The sequence below is a fragment of the Heterocephalus glaber genome, unplaced genomic scaffold (genome assembly GCF_053883595.1).
Source record: "Heterocephalus glaber isolate CG9 unplaced genomic scaffold, H.glaber_assembly_v1.0 deba00000122, whole genome shotgun sequence".
NCBI lineage: Eukaryota > Metazoa > Chordata > Mammalia > Rodentia > Bathyergidae > Heterocephalus > Heterocephalus glaber.
The window spans coordinates 45,098,269-45,118,351 of record NW_028258138.1 but is presented as its reverse complement, the minus strand read 5'-3'; the positions used below and the strand labels follow the sequence as shown (position 1 = coordinate 45,118,351).

At 32.0% G+C, this 20,083-nt stretch overlaps 1 protein-coding gene across 1 annotated transcript in view; it reads right to left on the bottom strand.

The window, feature by feature from the left end:
* Epha6 (EPH receptor A6) overlaps positions 1–20,083 on the bottom strand; it is a 916,320-nt gene that overhangs the window by 838,895 nt on the left and 57,342 nt on the right. Inside the window, 1 exon segment of the mRNA XM_021238833.2 lies at positions 12,738–12,802. Within this exon segment, the coding sequence (XP_021094492.1) occupies positions 12,738–12,802 (65 nt within the window).

Genomic DNA, 20,083 nt, shown 5'->3' with positions numbered 1-20,083 from the left:
TGACTAAAGACTACACTGGGTAAAAAAGTGATTTACAAATTAAAATATATAGTAAAATTAAAATTTTTACTACCGTAAAAAAAAAATACTAATAAATGATCCTGCTTAACCTTCAAGGGGAAGAATTAAGGAATTAACAATCATGGAAGAGCTTGTAGAAGAAACTGAGAATAAACTAGGAGGTTTATGACATGGCATTCTTGAAAGGTTAATAGTTGGATATCTTCTTGAAGAACCAAAAATATCCCCATGAGTCATAAAATTAAAAGTGAGTTCTGAGATTTGTCAGTAGTACAATAAAAATGCCTATCATTTATTCTATGAATTTTCCTCTACAGTGGACTCCCAATGATGTTGACACATAGCTAGTTCTGGCCAATGCACCATAAGAAATAATGGGTCAGATGTGGGCCAAAGCACAGAATAATATGTGTGTATTCCACCTCCCAATGATTCACCTTACACTTTAAGTCATGAACACAGCAAATTAGTAATCATTCTAGGTCAAGATAAGTAAACTAGAACTCTTTCTGGCAAATCAGGGCTTATGGTCACCCAAACAATTAGTATATCATTTATCAACAGAAGGAATAAAAAAGTAATTCCAATACGTTGGATGTACAAATTTATTTACTGTAAATTTATAATATGGAAATTTCTTAGAGATATTTCTCACTGGTAATCATGAAATATTATTTCTAACTTACAAGAGAAACCATTATATTTAAGGTGGCCAATTTGATTAAATTAGTAACATTATTAAATGAGCTATCTAAATGAATGATACACACTAAATTTACCTCTTGAAAACAGTGTTCAAAATGGATGAATAGTCAAAACAGATGTGTATGTGTTTATTAGTGTAATATATTCTAGTTTCATGTGTTTAGTTGAAAGACGTAATTTCAATAAAATATTTTTGTAGATATTGTTTCTTAATTATGGGGGAGATGGAGACCAAGTTAAGCATTACATTTATTAGCTAACAAGTTATGTTTTGATGAAATAAAACAAAGTCAAACCATTTTTAACAGCCTATTCTGCTTACTACGGTACATTACTTCAAAATACTAATTGCATGGAATATAGATTATAAAAACTTATTTAACATTTAACACTGACCTATGCTTTTTGAAAGCATGACTGGTTAATATAAATTCTCTAAAATTTGCAGTCTATCTATCAACCATTAAAGATCCATATGTTCTACTTTTTATTTTCATCTTAATAACAAGGTGCAGGATTAATAACCTTTTGAGGTTAATACTTCCCAGATGTGATTCAGATCATCAACTGTTCTAAACTGGTCATTAATTCTTTGAAAGTGCATTATGTCTTGATTAGTGTTGCTTAAATAGCTTAGAAGTTTTTATAGTCTTTTTATTTTGTAAGTAACCACCTCCCCTTTCACATTTAAACTTCCATTTTGGTGAGGAAATTGATAATGAGAAAATGAAGTAGGCTGTCTAAAATACAAAAGTTAAATCATACATATAAACTTTCCTACCTGCACTCAAGAAAAATGATAAGTGGATAGTTCAATTTTCATAATCATTTATTATTTTCCTTCACAGCTGATTATCCCTAAATCTAGTACTAAATAATTATATCTCTAATGAGAGTTGCAAAATACAGCCTTTAACCAATAGTTTTTTTTTTCCAGAATGGTGTTGAGTGTGTATCTATTTAGCTATTTGATCAACTTTTAATGAGCATTTGAGATAAAGTAGTCATTATGCTCCCCCATTCACATAAATATGAAGCAGTCAATCCATTATTCCAACAAGTCACAATCTGGTAAGAGATTTAGATAGTGTGAGATAGATCCTATGACAGGCACTGAATTTCAGGTGTTCTGGAAAAGGTATTTTCTATTTAAAACTTCAGCAGTATAAATACCCCAGAAAAAGGAGATAGTCTTTAGTGCCTTAAAAGACCAGGAAGAGAAAGCATGATAAATAGGAAAGTTAAAATAAGAGATAAAAAGAGGTCTTTCCAGACTCAACAGCATGATCTATAGACAAGAGGAAGTAAGTCAATGGAAGAAACTACCAGCTTTGAAAAGGTAGAAGCTGGAGGTAGCTGAAGGTTGGGGAATGTGAGAAGACTAAGAAAGACAGCAACAAGTTAATCAGTAGGTAAGGGAGTAGGGCTTAGTAGAGTAGGGACATAGACAGACAAGACCTTAATTTTACATCAGTTCTTGCCGCACATTGAAGGATATGTAACAAAGACCAGAAAATGAATTGGTGAAAAAATCAAGGCAGGTGAACAATTAAGATATGGTAGCATGCTAATCTGGGAAAGAAATAATGAGGAGTAAAATTAATGATAGAGTGGTAGATGAAACTAGTTATACAGAATAATTAAAATAGCTTCAGGAAGTAGAATCAACAGGATATGGTGGTTGTGGAGCATAAGAATAAACTGGTAACATAATATAGAGCAAATACATAAATTTATTACAATATCTAGTCTAACATGTTTTATCAAATTAAGCTTTCTAATAATAATCTCTTAGGGTATCTCTATGCCCTTGTATTTAGATATAGACTCATTTATAAATGAAATGGTTTCTAAATATTTCTAATGATTCTAAAAAATTTATAACACATTGATAAAAAACAATCTGAGCTTTGATTTTACAATACAAGAATTCACTTAAAACCTGGAAACTATTCTTGGAAATAGGAGACAAGAAGTTAAAGCTTTGTAAGTAACAGTATAAAAACCGAAGAGAATAAAGAAAACTATATTAAATAAGTTAAAGAGATTTCGCTTAAGTAAACCTGTATCTTTTAAAAAAATACATGTTTACAGGAAGACATTATCAACGCTGTACAATATAGAGCAGCAGAATGACCAAAAAATGAATTCCATAATACTGCACAAAGAATAGGAGGGTAATTATATATTCACAGATATAAATATTTTTTATCCGATTTCCTAAGTCGTTACTTTTCCATTACTTCTCTTCTTTAATACAGAATGAACGTCATTATTTTACAATACATGCTTTTGCAATGATTCACTTTATTTGCAGAGGATGCTATACAAGAAGGAATGCACTAAGATAGTAAAGAGAGAAGTGACACAAATCATAGTTGCCTGTGTATTAAATATTTAAAGTTTTATGGACCCTAATAACCTATACACATTCATTCACTGATTTCTCTAGACTGTCTGCATGCAGGGGAGGTTATTTACCCATACATGAGCTGATAACAGAAACCCAGCAGCTCTGGATGATTTACATTTTCCAGTGTACAAGGAAATTCTACCTTCTATGGTCTCTCAGTTTTCCTGGTTGGCTTTAAAATTGTTTCACTTCTTGTTATTATAAACATTACTCCTGTCACTAATATTAGTTTTTCAATTTGGATTTACAATCTAACATTCTAAATAAACATAACACACTTTTGTTTAAATTGACATGTAATTGTACATACTTATTGAGTACATTATAAAGATACAGCACATGTATATATTATACAGTGGTCAAATCTGGTAATTCACTTTAATAACTAAGAATTCAATGTAGAGGTTAAGGAGTGACACAACTTTACAGGTACTGAATACTCCACACTACCCATTTTTCATGGCTTTTCTTCTACATTACTATCTTTTCTTCTTACTACTCAATGGCCGCTCTTTAACAGTTTTCCCCCACTCTCCTTGAACTGGTACTTGCACATGAGCAGTGTACCATGTACTCCTACTCTAACCCTTTTCTGTGTACCTTTAAGTGCAACTTTATGACACAATTTTCTGGTTTCTACTCCTCTTGGCTTTTAACTGAGAAATACTAAATTAGAAAATGAGGAATCTGATTTGTTTAGCTACTAATGGAAATCCCTATGTGAGAAGTGATAGGTAGGTTGTTAGCCAATGAAACGAGTGTCTTTAGTTCAAGTGTCCAGGCTTGTCCTGCTAAGATATGCCTGAAGGAGAAGGGTACTGTACCACTCACTATAACTGATACTTCTCAGCAGACTTCTTATTCAGACAGTTTACATTGATGATGGTTTTAGAGTATGAAGCACTTTAATATTTCTAGTGTAGCTATTTCCATGAGATATTTTGGACTATATTTGTCTATATTTTATACTTAATTAGCTAGTAATCAATAACAGATAATAAAGTCATAGCTATATATACATCACAAAAGAAATCTAAATGAGACACACTAAAGAAATAAGTCTTTGGTTCATAAAAGAAAAGGATAGGTTTTTTTGTTCTAAAATGAAAAACTATTGAAACAATCTAAACACATACCAAATATTCTTATGCCACTAACCAAGCAAATATGCATAATTATTCTTTAGCTTTGAGATATGCTTATGTTTTCAAAGATCAATTAACACTTTCAATACTTTTCAATAACTATGTATCTTCTTACACAAAATCTATGTATTTTGAACGTTATAATGTCTATACATGATCTCTCTTACAAACTATTTTACTCCTTCCATACCAACAATCAATCCTGAATATTAATCCATAGTTATTTACAACCTGTAATGGCTAAAAGTCCTAAAGTTGGGATTGAGATGACCTTAGTGTTAATATCACTTCCTTTCGTTAATATCAGCACAAATTTGGGCAAGTTCTGAAACCTGTCTCAGATTGTTTTCTTCATATGTAACATAGTGCTGAAATATTTACTTTACATAGATATTTATGGACTCTAAACATCACAGGAAATCTCTAAACTCTTCTTACATGTATTTATTTATAATGAAAAAAATCTCAAGCAAAGGCATAAAAGCTTAAGTTTTTTAGACTGAACAGAGATGAAAATAAAGCTGGTTATACGAACAATGACAAAAGCTAAAGTAAAGTATAAAGAACTTCAAATAGTTCATGTAAGAGAAGAGAAGGTTAAAGAAAATTAAGTAAAATCATAATTTTACTAAAGCAAATGTAGCAAACTATATGTGTATGCTTGTTGAAAATGTAACATTTTGTCTAGTTTACCATGTGAGGAGATTAGAATCGTTTTTTCTTCTCCCAAAGTAAAAATGTGCATGAACTGGAATATCAACAACTCTTTTTAGATCAGGCAGGGAAGTGAAATCACAGGCCAACCACTATTCCTAAAGTTGAAGAAACATACAGACAAATTCGAAGAATCACAATTTAAGAGCAGAAACACACGGATACAAAGCACTGCAGGAATCAGTGTCAAGAGAGGAATTTAAACTGTAATTAATACATTCCTGGTGACTCAGCCTGAACACTCTTTTACAGTTAAAAAATTCAGGGGATGTAGTCACAGGAGAGCCACTCTTTCATGAGTTCTACATCTGAGAGATTTACCAGGTCCTCACAATAAATGTCAAATAAAAATCTGTCAAAGAAAACAAACACTTTGAAATATTCCAAAGCCTCCTGTTTGTCCTATCTCTTCTCAGGAAAAACTATTTTACCAGAATCTAACCTGTTGCAGTGTTATGATGACCTAACAGACTGTGGAAAGGTAAGTACCAAAGTCCGGGTTCCTCCAGCCATCCTGTTCCACCTAACATGGAGGGAGGCAGGGGAAACCTTAAGAAGCATTAGAGAAAGTCACTCTAGGACCATAGGGTCAAAAAAAGACTGAGCCCTGGCATGTTCCCCTCCCCACACCTAACCACTACATTACTAAAAGCCTGTTTATTAAACTTCCCTTACACCTAGTACATTTGCCCAGTTTTCAACCAAAATTTTCCAGGTATATTAAATAGCAAAAAAAAAAAAAAAAAAGCTCGCAAAAGAGCAAACATTAAAAGCAGAATCAGATACGTTAGGAATGCTAGGATTATATGATATTTTTAAAAGAATCTGTGAATAATATACTATGAGCTTTATCTTAAAAGTAGGAAGTATAACAAAACATCTGGATAATGTAAATAGAAATGAAAATTCTAAGAATCAAAAGAAATTATAGGAATAAAAAATACTAAAACAGAAAACATTTTTGATGAGCATATGAGAAAAGCAGACATGGCTAAGAAAAGAATCTCACTGAGATTTTTATTAGTCAATTAAAACTTTTAAAACTAAAAAACAGAGAAAGTAAGACTAGAGGAATATCTTACTCAAGAAGGTTTGGACTATAAAAGCTATAGTAATGAGATTATTACAAGGAAAGTGAGAAAGCTCAGAAAACACCAAATGAGAAAGCTTGGGTAAATGCCAGAAAAAAACCCTGTACCTAATCATATCATACTCAAACTGCAGAATATCAAAGATAATGAAAAATCTAGTAAGGAACCAGAGGCATTAAAACGCTTAACTTGCAGAGGGACAAAATTTTAAAAAACATATTCAACTTTTCAGAAAACAGAAAAGCAAGGAGAGTATAGAATAAAATACATAAAATTTTGAGAAAGAAAAAATGAAATAAAGAAAAACCCAAAACCAAAAATTCTGTAACCTAAAAATTGACTTTTAAATGTAAGGGAGAATTAAGACTTTCACAGATGAATGAAAATGGAATTTGTCACTAGACCCACCCTGCATGAAATAGTAAAAGAAATTCTTCAGAAAGGAGGAAAATGACATAGTTCAGAAACTCGAACATATATAAAGAAACAAAGGGCACAGAAAGAGACTACCTTGTGTGACACCCTTTGTGAACACAGGGTGCCTTCTATTCTGCACTGCCATGTCCTCCTTTCTTCTTACCCACAGTGGCTACAAGGAGGTCTCCAGGCAGCAATGAGCAGTCCTCTGCTGACAAGTACTTCCATGGGGACAGCTCTTGAAAGGAATGACCGCAAGAAACAGAGATGGGTTTCACAATTTGTTAGTCCAAATTCTAGGGACTTAATCTACTCATCTTCAAATAGGCTCAGCTGTCGCATGGTAGAGGCTGATAATTTATATGGCGTTCTTTTAAACTTTTTGTAAGACATAAAACAAAAGGAAAAATCCAAATTCAAGAATTATGTTTCTTTTATCCATCCCTTCCCTGTGTGTATCCTAGGTTTATTCTTTTAAAAAAGAATTCCTTTCAGTGAACACCTTAATATTGGTAAACAGATTTCCAGACTCATCTTCAGGGCAATTTCAATTCAGCAACAATTATGGGGATTTCATGACAGCAAAACTTAACTGTCAACTTGACTGAATTAAGAGATACTTGGAGAGAGGACTGGATCTTGGGGTGGATACACTCATCTGTCAGTCAATCCACTGACATTCATATCTGGATGTGCTGTTGGAAGTGGAACCTGGTCACTGGGGCATACCTTGAGAGCATATATCTCTCCTAGCACTTTTGCCCTGTGTTCTACTTCCCGCCTGCCAGGAAGTGAGCAGCTGGGCTTTAGCCCATCCCCTCTGCCATTATGTTTCTGCCTTGGAGCTAGTTGACTGTGAGCTGACATTTCTTAAATTATGAGCATAAATAAATTTCCCCTTCTTTGAGCTGTGAATGTTGAGAATTGTGTCCTAGAAAGGGGAGAAATAAGCAATACAGAAAATTGCTACCAGATTGTTGTGATTATACCTGATCATTATGGTTTGTATCTAGTTTCCCCCAAAAGCCTCATGAGCTCAAAAGTGGACCTCTGGGGGAGGTGATTAGATCATGAGTATGTGATATTCATCAGTGAATTAGTTTGCTGGTGAATTTATAGCTGTGACTTGGGAGGTGAAGGCTGTTTGAATGAGGTGGGTCACTGGTGATGTGCCTAGCAGGGCCCATTCTTTTCTCCCCCTTGATCAATCTCTGCTTCTTGCTTCCGTGTCACAAGCTGTTTTTCCTTTGCCATGCTCCTCTGACATGCTGCCCTGCCTTGGAGCCACATGACTATGGATTGAAACCTCTACAGACTGTGAGCTAAAATCAACCACTCCTTTAATTTGTGGATATTGGGTATTGTGGCTCAGCAACAAGAAATTAAGTAGGAACAATATAGATAATTTCTACCAGAGAGTGGAGTCATTGCTGTGATTATAACTGACAATGTGGTTCACATGCTGTTGACATTGGCTTGCAGGAAAATTTTGGAATAGTTTGGAGATACAGGCTGTAGAAACCCAGGAATGCTGTAAGCAGACCTTTATGAACAATTCTGATTGATTCAGCAGAGCAGAATGCTCTGGAATGCACAGTAAAGGCTTCCCTCTTGAGATTTTAGACAGAAGTGCAGATTCTATTGGGAAATAGAGACCGGGAATGTTATATTCTGACAAAGAACTTGTCTACTTTTTGTTCATGTCTGGAGACTGAGAGAGCCTATGATTGAGGGTGGTGAGCTAATTGATGTGGTGGAGAAAATTTCAAAGTAACTCAACATTCAGGCTGTGGCATGGGTGCTACACTGCTGGATTCTTTTAGCCAGATGTACAGTAAGCATCAGGAACAAAAACCAGAGCAAAAAGTCTGAAAAATGCACATCTTGGCCAGAAAAGAAATGAGTGTAAACTGAGGCCAAAGGAAGTGTGCTTGTTGAAGAGATTAACACCATTAAAAAACACTAAGTACTTTGAACCTGGACAAGAAGAAAAATACCTTCAAAACATATCAGGAATCAGCAAGACCCAACCAGTTCCAGGTCCAAAGGTACAAAAGCATAAACTTTTCATTTAAGAGAGCCCCTGGACCCCTGCTCAAGAAGGGTACCTAGGGAATTGGTTCTCTGTGATTCATTTCACTCTGCTCATCCATCTGGGTATTAAGAGGTCTGGTACAGGCATGTCCCAGTTTACTGCTCAAGTTGGCAGAAGAACTTGGAATTGTCTATATCAGTGATGGTGTGTCTTTTGGAGCTTTCAGTGATAACAAGCAGCTGGCTGTGACACATGTGTCATAGATTCACCACCACTGGTCTATATGATACTGTTTTTTTCCTTAAATATTATTAATTTTCAACATAATCTACTGTTAAAAATAAAATTTAATTTTGAATACTTGATTAGTTTTGAATATTTAAAAAAACAGATCTACCATGTATATGGTAACCAAAAGTGAAAAACAGCAAAGAAAATATTTTCTCATTAAAATGTTATTTATATAAAATAAATGATGACATTATTATTTTAGATGAACTGATGGAGTGCTTAAAATCAAGTTCTGTCAACAATAAGCACAGTATTATATGCAATCACAGGTATGAATTAAACAGTATCTGATAAAAGTTTTATGAAATGATATAGAGTAATTATCACATTTTATTCAAGTATAATTACCCCTAATAAACACTATGTGGCTATTCAAAAAAGCTGCTTATCTTTTTAATTAAGGTATCAAAAAATTTTAAAACCACATAGCTATTAAATTTTAAGAAGTTATCAAACATAATGACTGAATCTCAAAGAAAACAAAATACGGTTTTAATTATGAAATTCCTATATATATTGTAAAAAGCCTTTTATTTTTCTGGTTCAGAGAAGTTGCTTATTACTAGTCAGAGTTAATATTAATCCATGATACTCCAATATGATATACTCATTGTTGTGTGACATAAAGTGGGGCCCAATCTGTAATACCTATTAAGAATTTTAAGTAGTATATTTAACTACAGGTTATGTTACTACAACTGTATTTTACCCTTTCATCTATAGTGCTCTACAATGGCTGAAACTAAACTGAATAAGTACAAAACATCAAAAAGAAACGAATAAACATGAGAGTTAACATTTCTAAAACATTCGTATAATTCTACACTTATTTTCAGAACATAAGAATCAATTTAGTATATATATTCTTCAATTTCTTATTCTATACAATGTTACTGCATAAAGTGTGTGTGTATGTGTGTGGTGTGTGTGTGTGTGTGTGTGCGCGTTTTGGTTTATTTTCATTAGCATCAAAATCGTTCTCTCATTTCCAAGAGTTTTACAAAACTGAAATTAGTCCTTCAGTTTCCCAGTTAAGATTTAGGATTAGCTAGTAATTAGTTACTCACAGTGAACAGAAAAGACAAAGCATATGCTTATACTTAATGGATGTGAAAATGCTACATTGTTGTATTTAAGTTATTTAACCTATATAAATGTCTAGATTATTTTCATTTTTTGATTTTAGTAGTTTCTTTTCACAGTTCTTTCTCTTTAGTGATTAATTTCTTACTTGCTTTAGCCTATAAATAGCATTAAGTAAAATTCCGTTGTTACAAATAGCAAATCCTCTTCATTGCAAGAAATAATTTAAATACTGTTTCTCTCAATTCCCTTCTATTTAGGGTTAGGATTGGGTTATATAGCTTCATCCACATGTATTATAAAGAAAGTCTATGTGTTCCCATGTTCAAAAATTCCTATTGTTAACAATTTTCATACACAGTATTTGGGGATAATCTAAAAGTAATGTAGATCATGGTATCAGTAATATTTCAATTTAATTATATATTTAATTTACTTTTTAAATGTCTGAATCCATGTGTTAGTTTCCCCTCCATAATCTAATTCCATAGGTCATCAACTTTCAGAGTAGAATCTTGGAAAAATTAAAAAGCAACTTACTGTGAAATAACCATCCATGTGTTTGAGATTAGGGCATGTTTGGCTACTTCCTAGCTCTGTAACTTTGTGAAAATTATTCAATGTATCTGAGTCTCAATTTTTACATCTATAAATGAAAATGTTATACTTGATGTACTGGACTAATATCAGTAAAATCTTTGAAGCAAAGTCTAGTATGTGATAAATACTCAATGAGATTTTGTGTTTTTCTTTATTCTCTCATTTATTTTTTTAATGAAGTCTTCTCTTTCCCCTCTTTCTTTTTTTGTCTTGACAATCTTAATATACATTGCCCAAAATGTGTATTTTAGACTACCAATGTATTTATCAAGGGGAAAAAATCTGAATTAGTCAAGTATAATACAAAAGTAGAAAGTGCTTCAACACAAGTCTTAGAGTCAGAATTATCTAAGTCAGCATGAGAATCCATACAAAATACCAGTTGGTATTGTATGTTCTTTACTCCTTTTATCACTAGGATTCTCCACCTGAGAAACAGAGGTAAGACATACTTCAATGAACCATTGCAAAACTAAAATGTGAAATGCTTAGGTACAGTGTCTGTCAAATAGAAAAGTGTGGCGTAAGTGATACTTCTTCAAACAATTCTGCCCTCTCTTTCCATAACCCATCAAAAGTAGTTGAAAATTTTCCATTTTATACCATTTAAGACAAAAATCAAAACAAGACCAATAGCTGCAATTTCATCTGTGACTGTAAGTCTCAGCATTTCCTGGCTACCCATTTTCTGTGAAATGAAGTCTGATAAAGCTGAATATAATCAAGAGAGCAGGGCATAATATTTTTTTTTCACAAATAGTTTTTGGCAATGACTACATGAGGCCAGTAGGAACAGTTTTTCTCCTTTTTTTTCAGAAAATGAAAAAAGAACCTCCAAACTACCTATTGGTTAAGTGCTTACAAATTGTTTTGTTTACTAAGAATATATATACATATATACTTATATATGGACATATAGATATTGAAAGGGTATACTACTTTAAAGATGCACTCATTTCTTAATGATAAACGTGACTTACTGAACATACTTAATACTGATGTTTATTAATTTTCATAGAAATGAGAGGATGAAGATAAAATCACAATTTTATTTTAAAAGGATATTTCTCAGATAGCTTAGAGATCTATTAGAAAAAAGAAAATTAAAAATAATAAAATCACAGAATATAAAATAAATGAATCTAAAGCAAATAAGATGTTGAAGAGAGGAAGATTAAACTCTTCATAAGATTTTTAATTAAAAATACACATTTAATGAATAGCTTTTGATGTAATACTAAAATACTAAATTCAAACAGAAATTTTAGATGATTTTTTAAAAAACAGAAACATCTGATTCTAATTTCCAAATTTAAATTTGAAGTTATAATACAAGAATCAATGTAAACATCAAAAAAATGAGAATATACTATTTCTAAGAAAAAATGTTAAACCAGGTACAGAAGAAAATATCTGTCTTTATTCTTGAATACTGTTTAAATAGAAAAACATATTTAGGTAAGAATCTTCACAAACAACCCTTTCATTTCAGCTTGATGTAAAAAGAAGTAGATTATAAAAACAATGCCGAAAAGATAAAATATATAAAAATTTAAGTACAACCATTGGTCACATGTCATTGCTTGGAAAACTGTAATATAAAAATTATACATTCCCATAAGCCTCCAAAAGCAACTATTTCCAGTGAACAAAAACCTAATGACAAATTATCTTTTTGCCAAATTAAAATAATATTGTTTTAATAGGGTCACATTATCTTAAAAATCAAATTGTTAATATTTGTACAATCTACTTGTGAAACTCTAAATTTTATTTATGCACAAATTCACATAAGATTACCATATGTAACATTTATATAGAAGAGTGTCTTGATATTAAATATAGAAATTTATTTCTGAGGAAAATTTGTATGGGAGGAATTCTAACATTACTATGTATAAAACAAAACAGTTATTAATTATTTAGAAGAAAGTGGCATATTTACATATAATTCCCATTGACTGGTCATTTAATTATATTTTAATCTTTTTCATGAGACTTTAAAGTTTTATGCCAAAATTGGCATTAAACAGTACCAAAACTCCATTTTTCTTTCTTTCTTTTTTTTTCCCGGTACTGGGGATCAAACTCGGTTCCTTGCACTTGCGAGGCAGGGCATGGAACCACTGAGCTAAATCCCAGGCCTCCAAAATCCATTTTTCATGTATTACAAGTCCCTAAAAACCTAACAAGGATGAGAATTTAAACACATTTAAACTTACCCCATTTAATGGATATGTTTTCCATCCTAGCTCTCCCAGTACAGTAGTTGTATCAAGCAACACAACTGGAAGTAAACAAATAAAATTTGCATGAATTTCTCAACTGAAAAATATAATAAAGTTATTTAAATAATTAACATTAATTACCCTCACTCTTGTTTATCACATGAGCTTTAATAAGTTATATTTAAAATTTTATATATATATATTAAATATAAGCATCTAACAACAATATTATTTCATGATAAAATACATGGTGATAATTTTAAATGCATTTAGGTTTAATAAGGCTAAGTGAAATAAATAACTGAATAATAGAACTTATTCATGTTTATCAGATTTTAAAAACTAATGTTATTAATTTAAAACTATGAAAATACCCAACTTCACTTATATTTCCAATTCCTCCAAATATCCCTTGTAACCTTCTAAACTGATCCCTTTCCCCTCCCATCTTTAGGCAACTGCTAACCTGCCCCTATAGCTTTGACTTTTCCAAACTATCAAATAAAGAACCCATATACCATGTATTCTTTTGAGCTTGGTTTCTTTCATTTAGCATAAGACATCTGAGATCTATCTATACTGATTCATAAGTACCAATAGTCACTTACTTTTTGTTGTAAAAATTATTTTACTGTAATTTGCTAGCTGATGAACATGTGGGCCACTTAACGTGTGTTTAAATTTTTTAAAATACAGTAAATGACACATTGCCATTAATTGCCCTCAAAAATATTTTTCCTCATTTGGGCACACTTATGCCATCATTCTTACCACTTCTGGAATCAGTTCCAGAAGTCCTCTCTTGTGAGTGTCACAGTTGTGCTCTCATGACTGTTTGGATGTCTGGAATCAATTTAAAATGCTTCCATTCCATGGTCCTTTTGACTTTGGGGAAAAGCTAGATGTTGCACAGTACCAGATCTAATGAATAAGGTGGATGCGAACACAAGGAAATGTTTTCATAAAAGTGCCTTTCTAATGGATGGCACTTGGCAGTAGCATTTACTGTATCTTCTATCATTCCTCCAAAGACACTCATGAAAGACGACTTCCAGAAAATGGCAAGAAGGATGGGATAAGCATGTTCAAAGCAGTAGAGGGGATATTTTAAGAGACATTAATGACAATGCATCTTTTACTGTAATTTCTTTAAATTTAAACATTCATTCATTTTTTCAATCACCCATTGTACATAAAGCCACTGTAAACTTGCATGTATAGATTTTTACATGAACTTATACTTTAATTACTCCAGGGCAAATAATTAGGAGTACGATTACTGAATTACATGCAAAATACTTCATTTTAAAACTTTCTGTCAAAATGGATTAAGAATGGTTATGAAATGTTATATTCCCGAGCATTTTTTCCACATATCGGGCCTGACTATTGTCTAGCATTTTAAACTCATTCTAACAGGTGTGTCACACAATGTCTCATTGTTTTAATAGGCATTTTCCTTAAAAAACAAAATTTCTTTTTCAACATTTAAAATTTATTTATTTGGAAAAAAGAAAAACTGGACTGTTTTATAACATTCTAAGTTTTATTAGTTGATCATGAGATACCACTAAACATGCTTCCTCATTTACTGTATTTCCTTTAAATCATTAGATATAGCCAGTGACTTGATCAGATTCAGGTTCCATCTATTTTTATTTTTATATTTTATCAGTCAAATTCATTGGTGGTCTTTTATAGAGCTAATATTAGGAAAGAAGGGAATGGAATTAATATGAGAAAATGAAAAAAAGGAAACAAAGTCTTTGTAAATAGGGAGGGATGGAAGGGTTGAAGGGAGGGCAGGGGAGGGGAGAAAAAATAAGAACCAAGAGAGTATGTAAGGGTGCATATCTCCAATGATGAATGCCATTATATTATACACCTGAAATGTACCAATAAATGGATGTACAAAAAAAAGAAAAATAGGGATAACAATGTCTACTAAGGCCAAAAGAATCTGGGAATACATTTTAATAAGTTTGCACTAGAAAAAAAATTAATATTTGATCATACTTGAGGGTAATGACTAAAAGTTTGAAACACTTAAAATGTGCTTAAATTCATGCATTCCAAATGTTAGTAAATACCTTGTGGTAGCTTCGCAGAATGCTAGAAAAGCATTACTTTTAAAACTGGTAAACAAAGTGAGAAGAATAAAACATGTATGTTGCTTTTTCTATAGGAACTATTATTGCTTATCAAAATAGTTAATGAAGGACATTTCTCTTATTGAAATATTCTATTTAATTAATGAAGAAGAATGACTAAATAAAGTACACCATTTGCTACTCCTAATGAATTAATATTTTTAGCTAATGGGTTTCCATGGCTGCTAAAATCACAAAAAGAAATAAAAGGTGAAATAAAGGGCTACAGCTTTTTAAAAGGGTTTTTAATAGTTTACTCCATATCAATATAAAATTCAAAAAGGCTAGAAGTAACAGAAATAATGGATAAAAAGTACAGAAAGGATAAGATAAACATAACACACACATACATACATACATACATACATACATACATACATACATACATACAGAGACATCTAGGTTCATTCAGGGCAACAAAAATAATTCCACACATTACAGAAAAAGCTGAGCACATCATTATTATAACTATGAAAAAAACCATAAGTTTTATCTTTATAAAAGTTATTTTTTACTTGTGGGATAAAGTATTCCAAAATTTCAAATGTCTATAGTATCAATATCTATTTAAATTACTCAAAATTTAATGTTATGAGTGCATTTTTACTTTTGAAATAATTTATTAGTTCGCTAACCAATGGTGAAAATGACAATAATAATTCTTAATCACTGTACTAACCAATGTCTATATTCTCTCTTCTTTAATCCCCAAAATACTCTGTAATTTTTCCATTTTAAACAAATTATTATGAAAGTAGTATGTCAAAGAAATACATGCTCTTCTGTGTTCATTTTAGCACAATTCACAATAGCCAAGAAATGGAAACAAATGATAAACTGAAGACTGGATAAAGAAGATGTGGTATGTATACACAGACACTCACAACCACAGGAAGTAATGAAGTCCCATGTGGCAACATGGGTAGAGTGAAATAAGCCAGGTACAGAAACATGAGTATTGCATGAACTCACTCATACATGGAATCTAGAAAGCCGATCTCGTAGAAGTTGACAGGAGAACGGTGGTTACCAGAGGTCATAGAAGTATGGGAAGGGGGATAAACAATAAGCACTAAGTTACAGTTAGACAGCAGAAAGGTCTTGTGTCATTGCACAGTACGGTGACTATAGATGCCAACAATGTACTGTACATTTCAAAAGATTAGAAGAAAGGATTTTGAATGTCTTCACCATAAAGAAATGATAATTTTAATGAAATAAATTTGTTTAATCTGATTTAAAGATTAAATAATATATTAAAATATTACACGCTGGAATCTTGGTGTGTAGAATTTTTTTCTGAATAACTTAAAAATAAATTTAAAATAAATATTTATAAAAAAGTAACCATTTTTCTGTCCTGATTGTGAGTCTATTTAAGATATTTCATCTAAATGAATTCTTGCTGTGTTTGTTCTTTCCAGACTGGCTTATTTCACTTAGCATAATATTCTCCGGGTCCATTCATATTACCACATGGAGTAGGATTTCATTCTCTCTTTTTTCTTTTCTTTGGTACCAGGGATTGTACTCCGGTCCTTGTGCTTGCAAGGCAGGTGGCGGAACCACTGAGCTAAATCCCTACCCCAGGATTTCATTCTTTTTAAAGGCAGGAAAATATTCCACTGTATGCCTACCATGATTTATTTATCTATCTATCTATTGATGACATTTGTTTTCTATTTTCTTTATTGTGAATAATCCTGCAAAGAACATGGAAGTACCAATATCTATTTTAGATCCTGACTTAAATTCTTTTGAATATATACCCTGAAATGGAATTGTCAAATCATACAGTAGTTCTATGTTTAAATTTTTGAGGCCACTCAATATTGTTTTCCACAGTAACTGTGCCAATCTACATTTCATCCAGTAACAAGCAAGGCTTGTTCCCTTTCTTCATATTGTTGCCAATATCTGGTAATTTTTGACAATAGCTGTCCTAACAGGGGTAAACTGATATTTCAGTGTGCTTTTTGATCTGCATATCCCTAGGTGATATTGAGGATATTTCACATACATGCTGGTCATTTTTATGTATTCTTTGCAGAGATGTCCATTCAAGAACTGCATCTGTTACTTAATTAGATTATTTATTTTTCTACCTCTGAGTTACTTTTTTCTGTATTTCCCTCTCTCTCTCCCTCTCTCCCTCTCTACCTTCTTCCCTCTCCCTCTCTCTCTTCTCAACTCTCAAACTATACATGGGCAAGTTCATGGTACTGGCAAAAGAACAGACCTGAGGATCTGGAATAGATTAGAAGATACAGAAGCAACTCCAGACATACTCAGCCACCTCATCTTTGACAAAGGAGCCAACCACCATCATTAGAGGAAAGAGAGCCTGTTTAATAAATGGTGTTGGAAAAACTGGATTTCAACCTGTCAGAGATTAAAACTAGACCCATACCTATCACCATACACTAAACTAAGGTCAAAGTGGATTAAATATCTAAATATTAAGACAGAAACACTAAACTTGCTGGAAGATAAGTTAGATAGAACTCTTGAAGACATTGGCATAGGAAAAAACTTTATGAACACAACCTCAGTAGCACAGGAACTATCAAAAAGAATCAACAACTGGGATCTCATCTTATTAAAAAGCTTCTGCACTGCAAAAGAAACCACCAACAGAGCTAACAGATAACCTACAATGTGGAAAAAAATTTTTAGCAGGTGTACGTCAGACAAAGGACTACTATCTAGAATATACAAAGAATTGAAAAAAATCAGACCCCCCAAATTCAAAGACCCAATTCAAAAATGGGCATCTAAAATGAAGAGACATTTCTCAGAGAAGTAAAAGCAGCAAACAAATATATGAAAAAATGTTCAACATCAGTGGTCATTCAAGAGATGCAGATGAAAACAACACTGAGATTCCACCTCACCCCAGAAAGAATGGCTGCTATCAAGAAATCAACCAATAACAAATGCCAGCGGGGGTGTGAGGAGAAAGGATCCCTTCTCCATTGCTGGTGGGAGTGTAGACTGGAGCAAACACTGTGGAAATGAAAATTCTCCCAAAAGAATTAAAAGAATCATACCACAGCGATATATGTGCACCCATGTTCATAGCAGCACAGTTTGTAATAGATAAAGCTTGGAAGCAGCCCAAGTGCCCAGCAACTAGAAACTGGATAAAGAAGATGTGTGTTTTTTAATAAAATGGAGTCCTACTCAGCCATAAAGAATGACAAACTAGAGTCTTTTATAGCTAAATGGATGCATATTGAGGCCGTACTCTTAAGTGAAGTAAATAGGACAAACGTGTAAATACTGAATAATTTCACTGGTGTGAGAAACTGATAGCGTAAACAAGGGTTAAAATGATTAAAATGAATAAATGATAATTTGAAATAGGAACAAAGGTCCAAAGACAAAGGGGTGAAGGGAGGGGAAGGGGAAAGGAAAGGAGGGAAAGGAAAAACTATGCAAAAATAAAAAAAATGGAAATGATGTCTGTGTAAATAGGGAAGGGTGGAGGGGGTGAAGGGAGCACAGGTAATGGGGAAAAAATAAGAACCAAGATACATCATGTACAGGTACAAACACCCAATGATAAATGTAAATGAATTGTATACCTAAAATGTTCCAATAAAAGAACTTGAAAAGAAAAAGAATAAAAAAAAAACTATACATTGGAAAACTCAGACTCAGAGAGATTAGATAATTTTCCCTGAGATCACAAAGTAATATATTTGAATTTCAACAAAGACTGCTTTTCATCACCAAACTCTAAAACTTAAAAAATGTTGTTCTTCCTATCATTTTAAGATCAAATACAAAACCTCATTTATTGTCTTCTTTTTACTTTTGTAGATGAAGAGAATCATGACTATTTATTAAGATTTTAAGTCTTCATAAGTCTAAATCTAAATTTCTCATCAGTTTCATACAGACCATTCAAATATGCTATCTACAAGTGATATTCAAATAAAGGGCTTACTGGAAAGAGGATTCAAAATTCTTTGCTATATATTGATATTTATCAATTTCCTTTTCATCAGTTTACATAGAAATTAATGCAAACCATTTAATCAATTACTTTATATAATACTATTCTTTCTAAAACATAAGTCACTTTGCTTTAGTATTCACGGTTATAAAGTATGAAGTGTATTCATTTCAACACAAATTTGAAAAAGAAAATATGTATATACCTACGATGATGTAGATGCTTAGAAAAAAGGTTTTTTGTTGTTTTGTTTCTTACTAGCTCCAGAAACAAGACTCACCCAATTGCTATATTTTCTTAAATAGTAATGACTTTTAAAAATTCCTAAGTGTGATAAATTTTTAAATTTGCATTTCAGAGAAATGAATACTACTTTGGTATTAAATAAAACTAAGTAGTGTTGAGATTCGTGACTACCACTATATGTGATAAGTATTTTAATTTTATCATTTTTTTTCATACAAAACCCCAAATTCAGGTTTGCCAAAAACACTAATTACATTGAACCCAGCAAGGTGAGAGCTCCTCCTGCTGGTTTTAAACAAAAGTTACCTAGTGCCCTCCAGCAGAAGGAAAAGCAAATTCCATTGACATTAACTTCAATTTAAAACTCTATCCTCTTTCATCTTAGATTTAACAGCAATGTTTTAAATAGCAACATTAACATTATTTTTTTAAAGTGAATTTGAAAATACAGCTGTTTATTCATATAATAAAAATGAGAAATGTAACCAAAAATAAATAAAAACCACGTTGATTATACCAAAATAAAGATATGAAAATTCATAATTCACTTAATAAGCTACATAATGCATAGAATATTTGTAAAACTGCATACAATTTTCCTATTACTGTGCAGAAAGTTTCCAACATATCTCTCTCTGAAAATATTTTGCAACTTATTATTTTCTTTACTCATTCTTGAGAGATAATAAGATAATTTCATTGTGCTCTAAATTTTTGAAGTAAAGAGATCTTTGATAACATTGGATTATATATGGAACAATGTGTACTAAGATTAAAAAGCTCAGTATCACTTTTGTCTTTGAATAGTTTATCAAGTTTTTATCCTTTAAGTATATTTAAGGGACATTAGTTTTAAAATAGTGTATTTTTATGATACATAACAGATCATCTTTATTCAAATGGAACAAAAGAAGATGAGATTTTGCTTGTATACTATTTTGAAAAATTAAGTGAGGAAGTAATCCACCAAGAAAGTTTGCTTT